The sequence below is a fragment of the Mus musculus genome, chromosome 1 (genome assembly GCF_000001635.26).
Source record: "Mus musculus strain C57BL/6J chromosome 1, GRCm38.p6 C57BL/6J".
Classification (NCBI taxonomy): Eukaryota; Metazoa; Chordata; class Mammalia; order Rodentia; family Muridae; genus Mus; species Mus musculus.
Window position 1 is genome coordinate 151,673,420 of NC_000067.6, and position 17,306 is coordinate 151,690,725.

A 17,306-nucleotide genomic window follows, 5' to 3' on the forward strand; every position below is an offset into this window, starting at 1 on the left:
ACCACACCCACCCAAGATCCATTTTTAAAATGATGTTTTAGCTTCACCAGATGTACAGGTCTGTCGTGTGTTCTTTGTGCCTCTGTCCCCACTGGGACTACTCTTAAACCCTGAGTTCCACTGATCCATAGGCAGACATTAACCACCCATGGTTACTGAGCACCTGAAATGTCTAGACTGAGGTAGTGTGTACGAGTGAAAGTTACATCAGATCCCAGAGGCTTGGCGCTAAAAGAGGCTGGGAGACGTTTCTTCAATAGCACGGGTACAGTTAGCCTTACTTCTGTCTCTGGTGAAATGCTCATGAAACAAGGAAGGGTTTATATTCTTCATGATTTTGGTGCATCCTGGCAAGGAGGTTGGGCCAGGGCAGCTCACATCCTAACATAGAGGAAGACCGGAGGGAGCAGACCAGGGCACGTCCTCTCTGTCCTTTTCTGTTCTTTTGTTCCAAGTAGGACCCAGGTATATGGGATGGGTGCTGCTCACAGTTGGGTCTTCCCCCTTAGTTAATCCTGTGGGGGAAGTATCCTCACAGATACATGGAGTAGTGTACTTTACTAATGTCCCAGGCTCTTTTCAAGTCAACCAAGGTGACAAGATTCAACATGGTAGGGCTGGAGAGATGGCTAAGAGGTTAAGAGTACTGGCTGCTCTTACAGAGAACCCATCCAGACAATGGCTCACAGACATTCACTAACATTAACTCTAATTCAGGGGATCTGATGCCCTTTTCTGACCTCAACAGGCACCAGGCACGCACATGGTAATCATGCATACATCCTAGCAAAACAACTCCCCACATAAAATTAAATCAATCTAAATTAATTAATTAAGTTATAGTTTATTTACTGGTTGCATACTTTAGATATTTGTGAGTAAGTGCAATGTGTTATCAAAATGAACTTCTACCTGTTTTATTTTTTGATGTGGATATAGCTATTAATAAATTTAAAATGGAATATGTAGTTTCAATAATCTATCAACTGATGGAATGCTAGAATCTGTTTGTTTTCCCATTTCCCCTGTTATTCCCTACAGAAAGTCTTTAGAACAATTTATTATTTTTTGCAGCTTGGAGAAGTGCATGTGTATGTATATGTAGGTGTATATGTGTGTGCATGTGTGTGTATACGTATGCATATGTATGTATGTATACATGTGTGCATGGGCATGCGTACACATGTGTGTATGTTTGTACGTGTGTGTGAGTGTGTGTGTACAAGCATGAGAGGTGGGGAAAGCTGCACAGGGAGTGAAAGGATAAAGGAGAAGCAGCTCCTTGTTTGGGCACTGGTCTAAGATGCCACCTAACTGTCACTTTAAGTAAATAACAAAGAATAGCTAAGCACAAATCACCTTCCCATAGGGCAGATTTACTCTTTGTTCCAAAGTCAATGGGGTCATTGGGGCACAGGATCAGCAGCATTATAATGCAGACACACAACAGACAGAGAGAGACATATGCACACAGACACACACACACACAGACACAAGACACATGCACATTCACACACACAGACACATAGACATATGCACATTCGCATTCACACATACAGACACACACAGACATACAGACACACAGGCACACAACAGACCGAGACATATACACACAGACACATAGACACACATGCACACACACACACACACACACACACACACACAGTGCTCTAGCATAGACCGAAGCAGGAAATTCTAAGAATTATTTTCATCCCTTTTCTTAGTTAACATGGATGATCAAAGATTGCCCTGTATGCTAGCTGATAGTTTTGATTTGGGCAAATTGCTTATAATATATTTGGTTCTATAGCATTTTATTAATGAGAAAATTCTGGCTGAGAAAGCCTCACAGCTTAATGGCCTTGATTATATGTAAACAGATATGATAGGGTTTTTTTCTGGAGAACTGGATGATTTTATAAATTTCACTACATTGGATAGATGTTGCATGACTTCTATCAGGTGGTCTATTTTTTTTTTTTTTTGCAAAGGAAAAAAGGGAGGGGGGGTCACATTTAAGCACCCAAGCCCGAGTGACTAAGTTAAGGATTAAATGCTCTAATGTGCCAGTTTTATTATAACCTTGTCATAGAGCATAAAATGGCAAACTGCACTATTTTTGCTGTTTTATGAGCTCAGTTAATTAGATTGCCCATTTGATGAGCTCAGAAATAACACGAGCTGATGTTCAGGACAGGGCAGGGCAGGGCAGGGGGAACCAGAAGGCAGAGACCGTACACACTGTCCTGTGGAAGCATTACAGAAGGCATGCTGTCATTTAATGCATTCTAATGGCTACACTGGTGACTTCCTTTAGCCCAGAGACGGATGAGCCAGGGGGTGGGTGCTAGAAGGCAAGGAAAGAAAAGTGAGATGTGGCCTTGACTCTAGAACTTTCTGCCTGACAATATGAAAACTGTCATGGAAATGACTAATGCTGCTCCAGCATAGCCCTGGTGGGGATAGAATGACGTGGCTCCTGACCCTGGGACTGGGTCAGCAGGCAGGCGTGGACCTCCATGAGTGGTGATGGCTTCTGTGGGCATAAGGCGTGTGTGTATAATAATGTACATAATTTACATTCCTCCTTCAAAGAATGTCCTCTCTGTTAATAGTAATGACTCCAAGATGATCAGAGACAGCAGGAGTCTGGAGGCGAAGGCCTGGCTAACATCTGACCAAAATGGTAAACACTGGGACTTTCGGGACAGCCCTTAAGGCTGTAGAAGAGAACTCTTAAAAAACTTGAGTTCAAAAGTATATAATTAATGATACCAAAAAAAGATGCAATATGAATTATATGAGGGGCTTCGTGAATCTAAAGGAACAAAGCCAGCTGCATTAACGAGCCAGTTTGCCAGAAAGATACAAAGACAAGTAGATATAAATGCAGGCAGATTCCTAAGTTTAAGGTCAGCCTAGGACACAGTGAGTCCAGGCCCAGGTGTGCTATCTACTGTGCTTAATAGAATCAGGCAGATCTCTGAATTCTTTTGAAGTGTTAAAAGAAAATGTGTGCTTGCTGTTTCCTAATAATTAAGGGGCTTGGGTCACTGGATGCTGATTCTTAGGATATTCAAAAGGAAACCTGAAGTAAATAACTGGATTGATATGTAAAATAAAAGACTGGGTTTAGGATCTGCAGGAGATAAGCTATCCAAAGAATTGTTTAGAATAGCAAGAGAGAACTGCTTAGAGAACTGTCTCAAGCAGAGACTAGCAAGAGAAAGTAGTTTGGAGAGAGGACTGTTTGTAGGTCTCCAGAGAAAGAAGATCAGAGACTGCCAGCTCCCAAAACCCCCTTCTCTCAGAATCCCCCTCCAAGCTGATCCTGGTCCTTGGCACACTAACTATATGACAAATAGCTATTCTTGGAGAGGCTTAGTCAGCCTCTTATTTGAAATTAGACACAGAGAAGCAAACAACCCACCTCAAGCCCCACAGTAGAAGTGGCCGTCACAACTGCTCTGTAATGAAGGTTACAATACAGTAATGATGGCTCACAGGATCATCTGGCCTTATCGCCGATGAGTTCTCTACCTTCTCTCACCTTGCTCAGCTTTGACGAAGAAGCTGATGATAGTCATACTTTGACAGGCATTTGTAGGAAGCCCAGAAATACTGCGTGATCACTAGGTTTGCTCTCTGTTCAAGAAGAGCTCAGCCCTGGAAGGAGGCGGTGGGGCCTTCTGTGTGACCCCCACTAGCAGTATCTCTAAGGAGGTAAGACAAGAAAGACCTGTTTACGTAACTGCCGTAACTGCCGGAAGGGCTAAGAGGAGAGCTGGGCTCAAGGTCTGCCTTCCTCCCAGGGTGAGAAAGCTGGCTTTTCTCTACGCCGTCCCATTTACTAATACTAATTGCTTCCTGGCTCCTGGGCACAGCCCCTACCTGTGGGGACCCTGGAACGCCAGGCTGTGAGCTAGCAACTGGCAGTGTTCATAGTTGCTCTCTTAGATCCATGGGGCTACTTTGACTCTAGAGATGTAAAAATAGCTCATGGTCCTGAAGATAAGTAAGTGTATGTATGAGTGTACATGTGTATCCTCCCCCTCCCCCTCCCTCTCCTCCCCCTCCTCCTTCTCTTCCTCCCCCTCCTCCTCCCCCTCTCCCTCCCCCCCCCCCCTCCTCCTCCTCCTCCTCGTGATTTCATTGAGACAGAATCTCAATGACCTAGCACTCACCAGCCTCTTGTTCTCAGCAGTCTTCTGGCCTCAGCCTCCTGTGAGTGCCTAACATACTTTAAGTGCTTTTTGTTTTTTTTAAATCAGCATATGTCTTTCAAAGGACAGTTAATACATTTTATAACTGTTAAGTCAGAAATACAAAATTCCCCAATAGCTCTTTTCATATCTGTTTTTCTTCCAGTCACTCTACATTTTACACTGCTAAGTCAGGATGGGTATATAACGTGATCATTTTTGCAATTAAAACTATCCTACTTTTCCATGACCTTCCTAGCTTGGCTGTCATCACATTCCAGGCAGGAATTCTATTGCTGTAAGCTAGTTAGTTACTCAAGAAGACATCTTTGGCCTTTCCTGAAAATAACTTAAAGTGCTTAAAGGTTTTTTTTTTTTTTTTAAACAAATCACACAGTTGAGCCCAATGTAAGCTGCATTAAGAGACTGCTTTGTGAGACAACACACATGAATACAGAATCCCAGGCCCTCAAAAACCCCAGCAGTCAAATGCTCGCCAAGTGTCTTTTGGCTTAAAGCAGTTTTGAGAATCAGTGTACTGTGTGGGATCGGCTAACCCAGAAATTAAACACTTCTCTGTTGGCAGAAGCGCTCCTCGTCATGGGTCAGGAATGTAGATACTGTTTTTATTGGTTTATGATTGCTGGGGTTCCCATTGTTGTAAAATGACCCAGTCCCTAAGAATTTGAGCCCTAAACAGTTTTCTGTCCCTCCAAACCTAAGGAGGACATCATGAAATTAGCCCATGTTGTCACACTTGTGGTCAGAGCAGGCGATAGGTTTCCAGGCTCTTGGAGCCTCTCTCTCTCTCTCTCTCTCCCTCCCTCCCTCTCTCTCTCTCTCTCTCTCTCTCTAAGATTTATTTATTTATTTATTTATTTATTTATTTATTTAATGTATATGAGTACTCTGTTGCTGTACAAAGGTTGTGATTTAGCCGGGCGTGGTGGCGCACGCCTTTAATCCCAGCACTCGGGAGGCAGAGGCAGGCGGATTTCTGAGTTCGAGGCCAGCCTGGTCTACAAAGTGAGTTCCAGGACAGCCAGGGCTACACAGAGAAACCCTGTCTCGAAAAAAAAAAAAAAAAAACCCAAAGGTTGTGATTTTGAATCAAATCATGTGGTTGTGGGATTTGAACTCAGGACCTTTGGAAGAACAGTCAGTGCTCTTACCCGCTGAGCCATCTCACCAACCCTCACATCTCTTTTTCTTAAGGAGAAAGGAGAGAGTATAGTATGGTTCAATTGAATTTTTTAGGTCTTTGAGAGAAAGTTATAAATAAGGAAAAGTGAAATATATTACTTTAGATAAGCTAGACCATAATTAAAAGTTTCAAGTAAAGTCAGGTCCATTTTGCAGTTGAGCCTTACATCAGACTAGAACTTTGTCGTCTGCCTATTATTTTCATTCCCACTTGATGTCCTGATAGAATGAGTTATTTATTGCTATGACCCTGAGCATATATATACATATGCATATATATACACTACACACACACACACACACACATACACACATACACACACACACACATACACACATACACACACACACACACACATATCTTCCCCCCCCCTTTTTTTTTAACCTAGAATGATTACATCTGGCTTGCCTGCCTCTTGAGATTGCTATGGGAATCAAATGAGATATTGATTGTAAACTGTTGAACCTGATAAGGCAAGGTAGAGGCAGCTGTCAATCATCGGTGATGACGATGTTGGAATGCTGCCAGAGAGCGTCATCGTGACCCGTGCTGGACCCTGCGGCAGTGCCAGGCTAGGATTTGATGAAGTGATGCCAGTTCATTTCAGCGATTCATTCTCTGAGATTGACCTGGTCTGGTCACCATCCTGCCACATTCTGGTTGTGGAAAGTGTGCTTTCACAGATGAGGGCATGACTATGGTGTCCTGGGTTCACAGTTTTTTAAGGCTTTGAAAAAAAAGTTAAAGCAAAGGAAACTGAGATTATTTGTCCCAGAGAAGAGAAGGCTGTTGCCTAGAGAGGCCAATGATCACATATCCACCGCACACGCAAACGTGGAAATTAATCCGGCGTCTATCCGAGGATTTATATCCAGTCAGTGGCTGCTTCTGAAAAGAATGGGGAGGGGTGCTCATGGGTTTAGTGCCTTTTGACTGATCTCAAGTGGCTACCATCTTTTCCATATATTCTCAGATCCATCTCGTCCTTGTACCATTTTTAAAAAACTTGTTATTGTTTCTTTGTGAATTTCACATCATGTACCCCAATCCCACTCACCCCCCCTCATGCCCAGCCCCCACTCTTGCAATTCCCCCCTCCAAGAGAAAAAAAATCTTGTTGTGAAAACTTCAGCATGTCACAGTGTGTCCCACAGTATACCCTTTTGTCCACACTTCTTTGCTTGCAAATTTTTATTGTAGTGAGTCATTGGTCTGGCTCAAGGCCTCTGGTTTCTGCTACTCTATCCACACTGAAACCTCACTGGGTCTCCTCTCAGATATCCTATTGTTGCCCTGTGTCATGGAAATCTTACAGTTTGGGATCTGTAGGACCAGCCCCTTCATGCACTCTAACAGTTCATCAATGGGTTGGATGTTGGGGTGAATCAATTCAAAGGCCTGGATCTGGGCCTGAGAGGTATCTGAGCTGGTCAGCCCATCAGCTCTTCTGTACCCACACACTACAGGGATGAGCTCTGCTGCCTTGCCCTGGCTGGCTCATCTAATGCTGTAGCCAGTAAATGGCTAGGCCAGCTCTCTTGCTCTCCTGTCCTCTGGCTAGCTTGCCCAGGTGAGGTACAGGGCTCTCTCCCCCAAGCGCTACAGCGGGTGAGGGGCGGGGACAGCTCTCCTTCTCTCATGATGGGAGGGGATAACTCCCTTGTCCACACCCACTGCACTGCAGACAAGAGGCAGGGCCATCTTTCCATGTGCATGTCCTCCTGGCTATTTCATCGATGGGTTGGATGCTGTGGTGAGTCAATTCAAAGGCCTGGATCTGGGCTTGAGAGCTATCTCAGCACCTACAACTCCTCAACCAGGGCAGCTGCACTGTGCTGCCTGGGTGATATGTGGGGCCCACTTTCCAGAGTATTGCAGCTGGCTAGGGGCAGGGTCCATAGCCTCCAGTGACAGCACAGGTCAGGACCTCACCATGGCCCCAGGTGGCATCACTGGCTACTCACACCAGACTGATCCTCACTGCCCTCAGTTTCCAATTCTGCCCACATCCTTCTGCTTCTCTTTCATTTCTCCACCTCTAACTTGCTCCTCTTAGTGGTCCTGCAATCTCAGATGAGCTGTGTCTCATCTAGGGCTTCCTCCCTGCCCCAGGAGCCAGTTCGTACTCTGTACCATTTTTAAATATTGGTTTGGTAACTACAAGTTTTCACTGTATTAAGTGAATGAGCAGCTGACAAAAAGGACAGTTCTCAACCCGCTGATGGGGAACTAGGTCACCAAGACCCTAAATATTCAACCCTCACACTTTTCTATGTCTGATTCTTCTGTGCATCTCCCCACCCCATTGTGTCTATAATCCACTGGAACAGATCACCCTGGCTCCAATCCCAGACATGCTGGACTACAACTGGGAAATATTAACCATTGGTGCTTCTGATGTCTGAGAATCACAGGCCCAGTGCTGCAGCAGAATTCTTCTCTAAGTGTGTCCTGAGCCTGCAGCGCGAGCATCACCCAGAAGCATAGCAGAGATGCAAACTCTTAGCCCCATCTCAGGTCCACCAAGGCAGGCCTGTGGGAGTAGACTACTTAGCAATCTATTGACTAAGTCATCTAGGGTACCCTGATGCTTATTAACATCCGTGGGCCCCTGGCATAGAGCTATATCTCTTCTGTAGCTCTTTTAAACAGTAAGGGAGGGACTTATTAAGATAGTCTCGTAATTTGCATCTCTTGGGTTATGTCTCTAACTATGGAATTTCAGATTAGAAGGAATCGTATGAGATTTAATCTAATACTCTCTCAACCATTTTAATCCCTCCCTCTCTTCCCTCATTCCTTGTTCTTTGATCATTTGATAAGTCCTGCACCATTGAGGAAGCCATGGTTAATATAAGGATCAGCCCTTATCCTCTTAAAGCTTACTGGATACAGGAGAGGCATGTCTGACATGCCCATACTATCTATAAATGGTGACTGCTATGCTGGGGAGACTTCGAAGCTGAAAGGATTTTCTAAAGGGATCTGAGTGAGTCCTCTATCCAGGAACTAAGCCATGACAGGATGTTGACTCTAGGAGCCGAATCTACATGAGGCCAAAGCTCTTCTTATTGCAAATCTTCACAGCCACAAAAATCCAATTCCTCTAGATTTCTGTCTCCAAGGCTGTGAGATATTTGAATTGGTTTAGTCCAATTCAGAAATACTCTGCCCTTTTCCCCTTCATTTAAAAATATTTGCAACCGGGCTGGTGAGATGGCTCAGCAGGTAAGAGCACCCGACTGCTCTTCCGAAAGTCCTGAGTTCAAATCCCAGCAACCACATGGTGGCTCACAACCATCCGTAACAAGATCTGACTCCCTCTTCTGGTGTGTGTGAAGACAGCTACAGTGTACTTACATATAATAAATAAATAAATCTTAAAAAAAAATATTTGCAACCTATTCGGGCGCTCTGCAAAGAGAGATCATATAGAAAGATAAGCTCAGGGGAACAAATTTCAGAATTCACCTCTGACTTTGCTATAACCCACACATCTGAAACCCAACCTCACTCGCTTTGTGGATGACATGTTAGACCCCTGACGCTCACTGACCTCACAGATACAGAGAAACCCAGGCTTAGGGGCAGTCTTCAAGTTTAGTAGAATAATGTGCACCTGAGGAAAAGATTCCATCTTCTTGTAGAATGTTCAAACGTGCACGTATATGCACGTTTCGGCACGTATATGCCGAAAAAAATAAAGGAAGTTAAAGATTAGAATTTCACAAAAAGAATTTACTTATCAGTCTATTGTGTAGGGTATGTGCCACATAGTTTTGTGGTCATGTTTTTGGACCAAGTTCTAAATTCATTTATCCATACTATATTATATTTTAGATTCAGGGTCTGTAATCTAGTAGAGTGTGGAGACCTGGGAGTTAAAAACTTTCTCCTTTTTGTCTTTAATTCCTCAGGGCTTACTGCAGTTTGTGGTATGTTAGTTAATAGGTAAATAAGATTTGATATTTGATGTATTGTGAAGATGTGTATGTTTTCCAGGGAATGGGCAAAGCATTAAGGTACTCTACAGATTTCCCTCCGTGATGTCAGTAACCTCAGCTCTCTGACAAGCACACATCATTTTTTTTAAATGTTTTTTTCTGGGTCCATTTGCAGTATCAGCCAACCTGAACTTCATCAGTGTCAAAATCGCGAAAACCGTTGATCAAACCTAGACACAGGATGTCTTCAACAGCCTTCTAATCAGCCAATCTAATATGTTTATCTGAAAGAAATGAGGCCAGTCTGCCTCCACTTCTTCTGAAGACCGCCGTTTCCTTTTCTCTGTTGACAGTCTTTTAGTTTTTATTGACAAGTCATGAGGCATGGCTCATCTATGTGGTTTTCTTCTGTGTGGTTACAACTTCTTACAAAACAGTTTTTTCCCCACTAGACTTTTTTTTTTTTTAATTTTTAGAAGTAGTCTATCTCTTCTGAGGAAGTTGTCGTGTTTTGTATTCTCACCTAGAGCAACCAACACTGGACTTCTGAAATGTGTACATATATCTCTGACATGTCCATCTTTTCTGCCTGATAGGTCTGTGTCCACTAGCAAGGACACATATGATGAGAGTAATGGATTTATATTTTAGTCTAATGGTTTTCTAAGATGTGTTTCGGGGGTGTCTAGTAATGTTGCAGTTTCTACTCATTACCTCAAGTTAGCCCCTATAATGTAGTAATAGATCTCTATTTAGGCTGGTCATATATAGTTTTTAAAGCAAAATATACTCACTGCCACTTTAGTAGTGTGGACACCAGCCATTATTAAATCTAGTGGGTAAATTTACATTATTTGGCTTTAATTTTAGTAATGTAAGTTCATGGTCTGTTTAGACCTTGACTGGACAGTTCTGAAATAAAGAGTTTAGGCTCAGCAGTACCTGCCATATGACCAAAGTCCTGAATTCCATGATTCTAAACTTTGCAAGGAAACACCCCTTGCAGATAACTTCAAACATTAGTCTGTAAAACACACGCGTTCACGTGCACACACACATGCATATATAAATATAATATCTTTTGAATATAATATTTTTTAATTTAATTTTAGTGTTTTATTTATTCACTTTGCATCCTGCTCACAGCCTACCTCCTGGTCACCCCCTCCCACAATCCTTCCCTCATCTCCCCTCCCCTTCTTCTCTGAGCCTGTGGGAGGACCCCCTAGGTTTTCCCCTACCCCCACCCTGGTACTTCAAGTCTGTGCGAGGCTTCCTCTCCTACTGAGGCCAGACAAGGCAGCCCAGCTAGTAGAATATATCCTACATACAGGCAATGGCTTTTGGGATAGCCCCTGTTCTAGTTGATTAGTTTTTATAAAGTAGTTTTGAAACATTAAACCATAAAGTGTTAGAAAAGGGTCCCGAGGTATCTGGGTCTTGCTTGACCATAATCTACCCCTGAAGCTCTGTCCCTAGTCTTTTGCAATGTGGAGATTTTATGAGATGGTTTCTAATCCACAGTAGTGACTCAATTGACCTCGGTCACCTTCACTGCGCGCCCTGTCTTCCTTATTCTAGATTAAACCCTAGGACGAGCATCCTCAATGGCTTCCCCGGGAGGGCGCTGTGAACTGGAACTGGGGAAGGGTTAGGAGAGTCTGTGGTAAGAAACCGCAGAAGCCCGGGGAGGGGAGGAATGCTGTTATATAACTTGCCCAAATCGCTCTGCAGATCAGCTGACAGGGCTTGGTAGAGGTTATCCATAAAACAGAATTACAAGGCACTTCCAAACCTAGATCTGGCACGGCAGCCAGAGTCACAGTATACACTGACTCCACAGGCCTGGGAGCTTTGGGGCTTTGGTTAGCTCAGGCATGTTATAAATCTGCACAAGTGGAAAAAAACAAAAAACGATGTCTCTCTGGCTGGCCCCCCGAATAACTGTCCCCGAGAGGCCTAGGAAAGCAAAGCTTCCCTTGCAAAAATCCTTAATCATCTCTCTCAAATATGAGTTTTCCACGCAGCTGCAGAGATGAGGACCTGGGAGAGACCAAGGAGAACAGAGCATTCCTAGACATTTCCTGGCCCTGGGGATAGAGTGTTGAATGAATAGCTACAATGTGTCTCCCACATGCCTGCTAAAATGCTTACAGTTTCCCAGGGTTTGTCTGTGCTCTGGACTTGATGAACGTTTTGCCAGCGAATTGGATAGGCACAAAGAAGGCAAATCTAGCAGTTTTCCTGGCTCTTGGGTGAAAGAGGGTATGGGGCAGAATTCCAGTTTTGAAATGGTGTGTCAGGTGGGGCTGGTCTCAGCGAGTTGCCACTTAATAGGGATAAGCTTTAAAAGCTGGCCTGATCTCAAAAGTAGAAGTGCAAGTCAGGGGACGCTTAGGTTGGCAAGCATCTCATATGAGAAGAAGTTTATGGATTTGATTGGATTAAAAGAAATGTGTGAGTCACCCGGATGCTGTGGCCACATTAAAGAAGAAACCAGAAAGGGGCAGAGAGTATCACGTGTTTTGTGGTGGGTGCTAGGACGAAGAGTGTGATACCTTAGAGCCCATCAGGGGGGGAGAAAAGAAGGGTAAAAGTAGAAAGATCCAAAGGTAAACAAGTTGTTTAAAGAGGAGTTGAGGGAAAGTTAGTCCACTCTGTGGGTACCTGGGAATCAGCCCAGCTATGGAAGAGGAGTAATGAGAACTAATTTACTCTCAGAGACAAAGTGGATGGTGTGTGTATGTGTGTGTGTGTGTGTGTAAACATAGTGGCTCAAAAGAAGTGGTAAACATTTAAATTTTCAAATAATTAGAGTAGTTCTGGAATGGAAAAGAACCATTTCATTAAATTCTGAACTTTCTGTCACTAGATCTATTTGAGCCAAGGCTGGCCTTCTGAAGGTTCTCAACACTGAAAACCTCACGGTCAGTGAGCATTGAGATCACTCCTGATTCTCATAGTCTATGGTTTAAATAGCCGTGAATGCCAAGGCCACGCAGGACACACCCCTTGGCTCTGACTCTGGCCAGCTGTGTGACCTTCAGCTAAGACATGAACTCCCCCCCCCCCATTTTCTCCATCTGGCTTTAACAGATGCCTCAGTTGCTCCCCTGCACACCCGGCCCCCTGTGGAGTCTTTAAGTTAGACCATGTGGGAAAAGGAAATTCTGGCCCGCTTGCTACCTGCCCTAAGTCTTCCTGCAGAGGGAAAGCTTTGCGGAAGAGCAGGAAGTTCCCGAAGGCCACCGAACTAAAAACCCTCAGATTGCTTATTGGCAGGAGAGAGGGTAGTTAAGAAGGTACAGTGTGTTCCCCTGAGACCTCCTCACAGGATGCTGATGAAGTAACGGGTAATCTGCTTTCTCTCAAGCACCTGTAATGAGTTCAGCTCTGCCTCTGCAAACAACCGAGGAGGAACAATGGAGGTCGGATTACCTCAGCACAGCACTCCTCTGTCTTTGGCAGACTTCATTCTGTTTGCTTACTGAGCTGGCGATGGTCTTCTGAGTTTTGCTCCTCATCACCAGAGCAGACACTCACAGAGAAACTTACCCTGTGGCACATCTCTTCTCCAAGTTTTTTCTTTGTTTGTTTTTTTTTTTCTCCATAAATCAATTTGTTTAATTAGCTTATAAGCTGAAAAAAAATCTAATAACAGATTGGCAAATTAGATCTGTCTCCCACTATCCAAGAGGGGAATTTAAGATTTCATTTGTCCTAATGGTGAGAGCTCTCTGTCTCCGGATTCCATTGCTGACTGACTGTGACTTCTTCTGTGGGCGCCTAGTTCCTTATCCCTTTCTTCTCTGCCTGAGGCGAGGCTCTTCATTCCTGCACCATCGCATGCTCACTTCCTGACACCCCTTCTTTGACTTTTGTCAAGCTAATATCATTGTCTCCAAATTCTATTTTCTTCCCCCCTCCCACCCCATATCTTTAGTGCTACACTTGTCCATGCACAGGCCAGCTTGTTTGGACATAGACATAGCCGGCTGTGGACAGGATATAAACTCTCTCCTCCAGTTTCTGAGGTCAGCTGAACTGCTCATAAAGCACCAAGGAACTGAAACCCTCGCTCCTTGGCTGGCAGCTCTGGCCATACCCACCCCATCCGCATCCACAGTCACATTTTTTCCCCTCTCTGTTTCCGTAGATTGGAAATGAAAACAGCTGTTAAAAATAAGAGTGCATGAGTCATCTGGAATCTCCACGTGGTAATTACAGTTTCCATCTCGCCCTGTCCAGTCCTTCCCAGTGTGCCGAGCCCCGTATCACAGTCCCACTGTGGGGAGAACACACTGTGGGGAAAGCAAAAATTTTAAGGACCACCTTAATTTTCGTTTTCTAATCCTCTGAGGTTAAACACTGAGTGGGTTGCCAAGCCAAGAAAAATAACACGAAAGAAGATACTTCAATTAGAAAACTCGATTTGTGGGACGGGCCATTTTCCCAGTTTTTTCCATTTTGAGCAAGTCTCTGTGTCGATGTTGATGAGAGGCCAGTTCTTCTGTAATGTGGAAGGTGTCCTAGGATTGCTTCCTGGTACTCTCACTATGGAGAGTGTTTAGCTCTTGTAGACGCTATGCCCGAAACTGAGTTTTCTCTTTTAAGCGCCTGCTGCTTTATAATCTAGAAAACCTCAAAGGAGGTAATCCATAACCTGCTAGCTGATCGTCACCTGCCAAGGCCGACTGATTCTCTTAAGTTACGCCCAGTCAGCCATTTAACGTTGACTGAGTAATTCTGATGGTCTAAAGCTATGATGCCGCCTCTCCCTGCAGTGACCCTGCTGCCTACATTCTAATAGAGCCCCCACACACAGATTATAAATTATCTGTAGATTATAGTTATCTGTAGATTATAGTTTCTAGCAAGAGAGCTGTGTGCCCTATTGCAGTGGAGGCTTGCTGTTTACCCCTTCATTTTCCCTTTCTAGGTATGGATTTCTTGACAATTTGATTAGGTGTGTGTGTGTGTGTGTGTGTGTGTGTGTGTGTGTTTACTGGGCATGAAACTTACCAAACTTAAGACCAATGCATGCTAAGTGCACACTCTACCACAGTGAGCTCTACTCCCGAAAGTGCCTGGTTAGATTTTTTTTAAATTACATTTATTTGCCGATTTATTGGATGTATATGTGTGAATGTGTATGTGCCATGGCATAGGTCAGAGGACAGCGTGCAGGAGTTGGTTCTTTCTTTCAACTGTGCAAGTCCCAGGAATTGAACTCAGGCCGTCAAGGTTACCAGTGAACACCTTTATTAGTGTTCTCCACTGCGGCTCGAGACCCGCTCTGCAAACCTCTGTCTCCAAAAATAACTACCTTACAGTTCATAACAGTGGCAAAATCACAGTTATGAAGTAGCAACAAAAATAAATTTAAGGTTGGGGGGGTCGCACACCATGAGGGACTGCATTAAAGGGTCGCAGCATTAGGAAGGTTGAGAAACACCGCTTTCTAAACCATCTTGCGGGTCCAAGATTATTTTTGAGTTCATTTTCCACATCGAAACCTCTATCATTCTGTTATCATTTCCTTCTCTGAGAGCTAGCTTTAGCTGGAGCGATGGCTCATCCACTGAGGAGGCTGGGGCAGGATTGTGAGTTCTAGGCCAGCCTGCACTAGGTAGTCAGGATGCTGGGCTACAGGAGGAGTCCCTCGGCAAACCTGAAGCTAAAGAAAGAAGGCCACAAGCTAGTTTTACGAAGGAAGACACATAATGTTCTGGGGGTTTTGTGTTTTGTTTTGTTTTGGTTTTGGTTTTGGTTTTGCGGGGTAGGAGGGGTTCGAGACAGGATCTCTCTGTGTAACAGCCCTGGCTGTCCTAGAACTTGCTTTGTAGGTCAGGCTGGCCTGGAACTCACAGAGATCTGCCTGCCTCTACCTCCTTAGTGCTGGGATTAAAGGTGTGTGCCACTACCACCTGGCAGGAAGACGCACAATGTGGCTTTCAGAATTCCAGGCAGGTTCCTCAGCCCCAGCTGCCGTCTCCAAACCTTAAATCCCACCACTATACAGACAGTCACTCCTTTCTGGTGATGTGTTATTTCTCAGATGCAGGAACAAACTCATCAAGGTGGGATGCAGAGTCAGACACCTACCCAGTTCTCAGCGGGACCCTCCACTCACTAGCTGTGTGACCATAGGCAGTTAATTCTGCTTTCTCTACCTTGTCAGACTCATCTGTCAGATGAGGTGATAACGATACTTCCCTCTGGAATTTCTGTCAGTTCTCAATGAAATGGGTGATGTCCTTAAATAAACGGCATCTTGCTATGTGCCAGCTATTGCCATTTTCATACGCATGAATTAGCAGACTATGTAGACACTAGCTACTTTTGACAGAGAGGGCTGACATCAGCTCACAAAGAAACTGGACTTTAGTTTGGGCTCAGCTGCATCACAACAGATGACTCATAGGAGAGGTTTCTTATTGGTGGCATGCAGTCCTTGGATGCCCAGGGACAGAGTTTGAGGCGAGGCAGGGAGGGAGAAACAGGGAGGTGTAGGGGGAGAGAGGGGGAAGTAATGACGGTCCCCACCACTTCCTTCAGTAAGTGATGGGATTCTTGGAGGGAGAGTAAGCATTGTGGTAGACACTTACAAATGAGCTCCTACCAGACTGCCTGCTTACTGTCCTGTGTTCTCGTGCCTTATGATAGAGAATTGGCCCGTCATACTTGAAGAACCACAGAAGAATGCAAAATAACATGTCTTTATGAAGTGCCCCTTTTCTTTCTTTTAGATTACATGAAGCAGACAACATTTGAAGCCCAAGCCTTTTTAGAAGCTGTGCAGTTCTTCCGGCAGGAGAAGGGTCACTACGGCTCATGGGAAATGACCACCGGGGATGAAGTCCAGGTACTATGGGCCTCGGAGCTGTGGATCCTCTCTCATCTGTGTGACAGGGGTCAAGGCCATATAATGAAAGTTGCACAAATAGAGGATGTGGTTTCCAAGGCATTTCCCTGAGCTGTCTAAAAGCGTTGAGTCAATGAGCTATAGTTCACATGAAGACTACCAGCCCTGGCCTTCAGGAGGACAGCCCACAGTGCTTAGTTAGGTCGCAAAGTCTGTGAGAGCAGTTTGTTTACAATGCTAGGAGTGTCTTTTGTTGTTTTGGTTATGAGCCAAAGGGCTCTGTGTCGAGTGTGTTCTTACACGTCCACACATGTACTTGTATATTTCCAACCCGAGAACACTTTAGAATTTCAAACAATTCTTAGTGTCCGATAGTTTGCGGAAGTGGATCCATTTAAGACTTTGAGAAGTTGAAATATTTACAATACTTTAATGCACCAAAGAAAACCCAAAGCATAAGAAACAGAAATAAACTGCCTGGCCTAGCAAGTAGACAACATACTTAATATTTAACAGATATTTAATACAGAGACCTGTATTAAAATGTTCCTGTGTGGTATTGTGTAATGTTCAAACCCTAAGCGTGTCTTGGCAGTCTTGCAGAGTGGAAAGGACAGTGTGCACGAGGGAACTGGGAGGCACAGAACAGCTAAGTGACTTATGCAGTCAGCAACGTTATTTCATCTCCTGCCTAGGCCACTTGCTTCGTATTTTCCTCCACTTAAAATCTTTAATTTATTTTTATTTTAAATGTATTAGTATTTTGCCTGCATGTGTGTCTGTGTGAGAGCGTTGGATTCCCTGGAGCGGGAGTTACTGACAATTGTGTATTTGAATTGTGAATTGAACTCTGGTCCCCTTGAGGATCAGCCAGTGCTCCTAACCACTGAGCCATCTCTCCAGTCCCTCACTTAAAGTCTTAATCGTATGTCAGTTCACATTTCTTTCCACTGAAAACAAGAATTTAGTAGAACTTTTGTGGGGTTGAGTGTTTCAGTGTGTGTGTGTGTGTGTGTGTGTATGCTTTCTGTCTACTTTATCCTTTGGGCTAACATGCACTAAGTGCTACAGAAAGTGCAAAAGAGCTAAGT

The 17,306-nt window shown here is 44.2% G+C and overlaps 1 protein-coding gene across 2 annotated transcripts in view; it reads left to right on the forward strand.

Moving 5' to 3' along the window:
* The window catches only part of Niban1 (niban apoptosis regulator 1), a 150,060-nt gene that overhangs the window by 102,047 nt on the left and 30,707 nt on the right, over positions 1–17,306 (forward strand). The window contains exons 1-2 of one of the 2 annotated variants that reach the window (XM_006529776.4): positions 3,750–3,813; positions 16,100–16,215. In XM_006529776.4, coding sequence (XP_006529839.1) covers positions 16,105–16,215 — 111 coding nt within the window. In that variant the 5' untranslated portion in view covers positions 3,750–3,813; positions 16,100–16,104. Of the gene's footprint in view, positions 1–3,749; positions 3,814–16,099; positions 16,216–17,306 lie in introns of those variants that run through there. The other variant, NM_022018.3, reaches the window with a different exon arrangement.